Source organism: Myotis myotis, unplaced genomic scaffold (assembly GCF_014108235.1).
Source record: "Myotis myotis isolate mMyoMyo1 unplaced genomic scaffold, mMyoMyo1.p scaffold_m19_p_3, whole genome shotgun sequence".
Classification (NCBI taxonomy): domain Eukaryota; kingdom Metazoa; phylum Chordata; class Mammalia; order Chiroptera; family Vespertilionidae; genus Myotis; species Myotis myotis.
This window is the reverse complement of record NW_023416335.1, coordinates 92,601,463-92,608,068: the sequence shown is the minus strand read 5'-3', so window position 1 is coordinate 92,608,068 and position 6,606 is coordinate 92,601,463. Positions and strand designations below refer to the sequence as shown.

The 6,606-nt window shown below is 42.1% G+C and overlaps 1 protein-coding gene across 1 annotated transcript in view; it reads right to left on the bottom strand.

Annotated features, from left to right (window-relative positions):
• Window positions 1-258: 258 nt before the first annotated feature.
• LRRC63 (leucine rich repeat containing 63) overlaps window positions 259-6,606 on the bottom strand; it is a 113,180-nt gene continuing 106,832 nt past the window's right edge. Inside the window, exon 9 of the mRNA XM_036298927.1 lies at window positions 259-415. Coding sequence (XP_036154820.1) covers window positions 259-415 — 157 coding nt within the window. The remainder of the gene's footprint in view (window positions 416-6,606) is intronic.

Here is a 6,606-nt window from a genome sequence, read left to right as displayed (position 1 = left end):
AAACCTTCATTAATCCTTCTTAACTAATTATTCTGCAAGAACTCCCTAACAATCACAAACTTTCATAAGGAGGTAGAATTACAAAGAAAATTCATATGAGTGTGAGAAGATGCCAATGTCTTCCATACAGAATCTGTACTCTCAAAGAAAAGAATTGGTATTTACATAAACTTTAATGGCTTTTAAAGTGGGATTCAAAAATCATTGTATGATCATCAACTCAGAATTTGGAGTTACTCTTTCACCAGTAATACTATCTTAAAAAAAACTGTTTTCAAGTACTTCTCTGTAGCAGGAAGAAGAACAGACATGAAACATAACAGGAATTTGTGTTGCTCCAAAAACATTGCAGGATTGGATGACACGATAACCTTCATCAAACTTGGGACCATCACACCATTCACATCTGGATGTGCTGCAATTAAATAAGTATTAAATCAATATTTAGTAAATTTCTACTAAAGGAAGGACATTTTGTTGATGCTATGTCTCAATGTAATAGAAAATATGATTTTATCATCATTGATCTTATATAATTGAGGAGCTAAGACAGATGCAAGTGAACAATTAAAAGTTAGTAGATATGTGTGTATAAAACAACCTGTTTTTTAAAATAAAAAAAGTATAGATTCATAGTAAGAAAACACTCTAAAGATAGATCCCAAATGAAAAACAGTAATTATCTTTGGACAGTGTAATCACAGGTAATTCTAAATTTCTTTATAAAATTTTTCTGTATTTTCAAAATTTTCTATAATAAATGTATTATTTTTATAATTCGAAAATGTTATTTTAAAAATAGAGGAATTAACATAAACTAGTGTAGAACTAGTGTCCATATATATAATTTTAAATGTTCAAAAGTCAGTTTTTTAAAAGGACATTAACCCATTAGCACATTAACATTGGCACATAAACAGACTATTCACAGAAGAAGAAACCTGAATATCCAGAGAACATGTGAAGCTTCTCAATCTCATTAGTGATCAGAGAATAAAAACAAACTAGCATAGAAATATCATTTCACAATAATCACATGGGCAAAATACAAAAGTCAGAGAGTGCAAAATTTGATCAGGATGAGACCATCAGGGACTCTGACAATTTCTTGGTAGCATATAAATTGGTATGATCATGTTGTAGCGCAATTTGGCAATTTCTATGTAAGTGAAGATACACATACTCTATAACCTAGAGACACTTGCAAATTTACATAAGGAGCTATGAATGCAGACTGGTGCAGCCACTATGGAAGACAGTATGGAGTTTCCTCAAAAAACTTCAAATGGAACTCCCATTTGACCCTGTGATCCCACTTCTAGGAATATATCCCAAGAAACCAGAAACACCAATCAGAAAGGATATATGCACCCCTATGTTCATAGCAGCACAATTCACCATAGCTAAGATCTGGAAACAGCCTAAGTGCCCATCAGTAGATAAATGGATTAGAAAACTGTGGTACATCTACACGATGGAGTACTATGCTGCTCTAAAAAGGAAGGAACTCTTACCATTTGCAACGTCATGGATGGAACTGGAGAGCATTATGCTAAGTGAAATAAGCCAGTCAATGAAGGAAAAATACCACATGATCTCACTCATTCATGGATAATAGAGACCATTATGAACTTTTGAACAATAATAGATACAGAGGCAGAGCTGCCTCAAACAGATTGTCAAACTGCAGCGGGAAGGCTGGGGAGGGTTGGGGGGCAGGAGGTAGGGGGGTAAGAGATCAACTAAAGGACTTGTATGCATGCATATAAGCATAACTAATGGACATAAGACACTGGGGGATAGGGGAGGCTAGGGGACTGTCTAGGGCGGGGGGATAAAATGGACACATATGTAATACCCTTTGTAATACTTTAAGCAATAAAAAATAAAAAATAAAAAAAAATCATTATTGTTGACTTCTTAGCAATAGTAAAATTGGAACCAATTCAAGTGTTCACCAGCAGGGGAAAGAATGAATAGCTTAGAAATATTCAATCTCAGGAAAACTATACAGGAGTTAATGAACTAAATTTATATAAAATCAATATGGACAAATCTTAAAAATGTTGAGAATAAAAAGCAAGTTGAAGAATGACATATTTTTTGATATTTGCATGACATTTAAAGCATGAAGACTACATATTTGTTAGAGGTTTCTTCTGACATCAAACAATGTTTAATTTATTGCAGACGTCAACTGGGTGTCCTAAAAGTCAATTCAATTAAATTTTGACACTAATTACTGGGAGTAAGTGCCAGACTCCACAGGCTTAAGGGCTCAGTCCTACAGTATTGCCCTCACTTAATATACAGTGACCAGTATGGTTCCCCCAGGTTACCCACATTTTTCTCCACTTGGCTACAAATTAGGGGTCCCAGTGATGCCCCTTTACCAGGTTTGATAATTTGTTATAACAACTCAAGATTCTGGAAAATGCTGTACTTACAGTTTAATGTAAAGGATACCAATGAATAGCTAAAGGAAGTGAGGCCTGCAAGAGTCTTGAGGGCAGGAGTCTCCGTACCAATGGAGTTGGAGTGTGCCACTCTCCAGGCACCAGATATGTTTGCCAGATTGTAAGCTCTCTGAACCCTGTTGCTTAGGGGATTTTATGGAAGTTTAATTAAGTAGGCATGCTGATTAAATAATTGGACATTGATGATTGAACTCAATCTTCAGCATCTCTCAACTCCCTTTCCTGAGGTGGAGGGGGGTGAAGTTAAGTGTTCCAACCTTCTAATCAAAGCTTGACCTTCTGGCAACCATTTCCTACCCTGTAGCTACCTAGAGGCCCCTAAGAGCCATCTTACTTGCATAAACTCAGGTAGTATTGAAAGGAGCTCATTATCCTATCTAATGAAAGAGGAAGATGGTAATTAGCATACGACCGCTACCCTTCCCATTGGCTAATCAGGGCGATATGCAAATTAACTGCCAGCCAATTGGCCGCCGGCAGCCAGGCAGCTTAAACTGAACATGAGGCTTGCTTGCTTCAGTGACGGAGGACTGCAACGTTCCCCGCCTGCCTTGCCGGCCTCTGAGCTTGTGGTTTAAGAAACATTGTTACAAATATAGAAGCTAAACAAAACCCCAGAAACCTGCTTTCAGACAGCTGGGATCTCAGAGCTGGAGTTGATACAGAGTTTCGATTATAGAACACAAACAAACCAGATACCTGATTTCAGCAGCAGAGGCCTCAGAGCTGGAGCCAAGTCTCAGAGCTAAAGCTGGCCCAGAATAAAAAAAAAAAAAAAGAAAAGAAAAAAAGGAGCAGTTGGGAGCTTCAGTCCCAGTCTGAAAACAGCCCTCAGCCCCTCACCCAGACTGGCCAGGCACCCCAGTGGGGACCCCCACCCTGAAGGGTGTGTGACCAGCTGCAAACAGCCATCATCCCCTCATCCAGGCTGGCCAGGCACCCCAGTGGGGACCCCCACCCTGATCCAGGACACCCTTCAGGGCAAACCAGCCAGCCCCACCCATGCACCAGGCCTCTATTCTATATAGTAAAAGGGTAATATGACTCCCAGCACCGGGATCAGCGGAGCCACAAGGCCTCCCAGCACCGGGATCAGCATGACAGGGGGCAGCGCCCAAACCCCCTGATCGCCCTGCGGCTCTGTGTGTGACAGGGGGTGGGGCCACAACCTCCCTATCTGCCCTGCTCTGTTTCTGACAGGGGCAGGCGCCCCAACCCCCTGATCGGCCCTGCTCTGTGCCTGATAGCGGGGAGCTCCCCAACCCCCTGATTGCCTTGCGGCTCTGTGTGTGACAGGGTGCGGTGCCCCAACCCCCCCACCCCACTGGCCCTGCTCTGTGTGTGACGGGGCAGAGCCATAACGTCCCCATCGGCCCTGCCCTGAGTGTGAGAGTGGCGGTGCCCCAACCCCCTGATCGGCCCTACTCTGTGGGTGATAGAGGGCGGCGCCCCAACCCCCTGATCCGCCCTGCTATATGTGTGACAGGGGGCAGTGCCTCAACTCCCCTATTGGCCCTACTCTGTGAGTGACAGGGGGGAGCTCCTCAACCCCCTGATGGGCCCTGCTCTGTGCGTGACAGGGGGTGGCGCCTCAAGCTCCCCATCGACCCTGCCTTGAGTGTGACGAGGGCGGTGCCCCAAACCCCCAATAGGCCCTACCCTGAGTGTGACTGAGGGTGGCATCCCAACCTCCCAATCCGCCCTGCTCTGTGCATGACAGGGGGCGGCGCCCCAACTCCCCAATCGGCCCTGCTCTGAGCCCGACCAGGGGCTGCACCTAGGGATTGGACCTGCCCTCTGCCACCCAGGAGCAGGCCTAAGCCAGCAGGGCGTTATCTCCCGAGGGGTCCCAGACTGCGAAAGGGCATAGGCCAGGCTGAGGGACCCCCCCCCCCCAAGTGCACAAATTTTTGTGCACCGGGCCTCTAGTCTATCTATATAAAAGGCTAATATGCTAAGTGTTCTTCCCACCTTCTGACCAGTCGCTATGATGTGCACTGACCACCAGGGTGCAGATGCTCAATGCAGGAGCTGCCATGACAAGCCTAAAGAAACAACACCATAGACCTGGTGCCCAGAAAGCAACACTAGGCTTCCCCCAAGAGGGATACAGGCCCCACCACCACCCTGAGATGACAGCCCACCAACTTGCAGCCAACACTGCTGAGACCCCATGATGCAAAATGCAGCCCATAGCCCAGCCCCTCTCTGAAATGGTTGCTGTGGGTGCTGGGTAATGATGGCACATAGCAATGCTGGGCTTCCTCTCCCTAGCGACTAGGCTCCTTGGAGTTCCAGGAACACAGGTGGAAACATTTTACAATTTAACCAAATGTCTGTGAAGCATTTTCCCATGCCTCATCTCATTTGATCCTCACAGAAGTCCTGGAGATAGGAGACTTAGTAGAATCCTATTTTCTTTTCATTAGTCAGAAAATGGAGACTTAGAAAGCTTAAAAACTTGACCTGACTGAAAAGAAGTAAGAAATGGTGGACCTTGAAAATGATTTCAGGTTTTCTCACTGCACAGAATATAGTCAAACACTGCTGCAGTTAAATATTTTACCCTTTGTTCTCCCTGCATTATCTACAATAATAATGTGCTTTGTGTTGATATTTACTGCTGTGTTGCTGACAATTACCTGGAAGAGAAGTTGGGGTGCTTCATTGGGCTGGAAAAAGTTTAGCTAAATCATAAAGCAGGTCTAATTAAGCAGTTTATTCTATACATATAAAAGGCTAAGTTGACTCATGCATGCATGATACATATAAAGCTCTTGGTGGCGCCAATTCCACATGTGTGTTTTGATCTGTCATTGTTGATCATGAATTTGGTTGACACTTCTACTATAGAGAAAGAACGAATAGCAATATTAAAATATTTCTTCAATTAATTTCCTTTCAATGTGCACAAATTTGTGCACCGGCCCACTAGTTGGTGTATAAAAAAGCCATAAATTTCTGGGTGTTAATTTTGTATCCTGCTACATTGCCAAAATAATTTATTAAGTCAAGTAGCTTCTTGATGAAGTCTTTAGGGTTTTCTATGTACAATATCATGTCATCTGCGAATAAGGACAGTTTTACTTCTTCTTTTCCAATTTGGATGCCTTTTATTTCTTCTTCTTGTCTGATCACTATGACTAGCACTATGTTGAACAGGAGTGGTGAAAGCGGGCATCCCTTTCTTGTTCCTTTTTTTAGGAAAAATGGTTTTAGTTTTTGCCCATTGAGTATGACGTTGGTTATAGGTTTGTCATATAAGGCTTTTATTATGTTGAGGTATGATCCCTCTATTCCCACTTTGCTGAGAGTTTTTATTAAGAAAGGGTGTTGGATTTTGTCAAATGCTTTTTCTGAATCAATTGATATGATTATATGATTTTTGTCTCTCAATTTCTTATGTGAGGTATCACGTTTATTGATTTGCAGATATTATACCAGCTTTGCATCCCCGGAATAAATCCCACTTGGTCATGGTGTATGATCTTTCTAATGTAATGCTGGATCTGGTTTGCTAGAATTTTGTTGAGGATTTTGGCATCTATGTTCATGAGGGATATTGGCCTGTAATTCTCTTTCTTTTTAGTGTTTTTATCTGGTTTGGGAATTAGGGTAATGCTGCCTTCATAGAAAGAACTTGGAATTTTGACTTCCTCTTGAATTTTTTGGAATAGTCTAATAGGTTTTAGTTCTTTGAATGTTTGGTAAAACTCCCCTGTGAAGCCATCTGGCCTGGGGCTTTTGTTTGCTGGAAGTTTTTTGATTACTGCTTCAATTTCCTCCATAGTTATCAGGCTATTCAGATTTTTTTTTTTTAATTCTTCCTGATTGAGTTTTAGAAGGCTGTATTTTTCTAGGAATATGTCCATTTCCTCTAAGTTGACCAGTTTGTTGGAATAGAGTTGTTCATAGTATTTTTTTTTTTTACAATCCTTTGTATTTCTGTGGGGTCTGTTGTTATTTCACCTCTTTCATTTCTGATTTTGTTTATTTGGGTCCTCTCTCTTTGCTTCTTGGTGAGCCTGGCTAGAGGTTCACCAATCTTGTTTATCCTTTCAAAGAACCAGCTCTTGGTTTTCTTTCTTTCTCTTTCTTTCTTTCTTTCTTTCTTTCTTTCTTTCTTTCT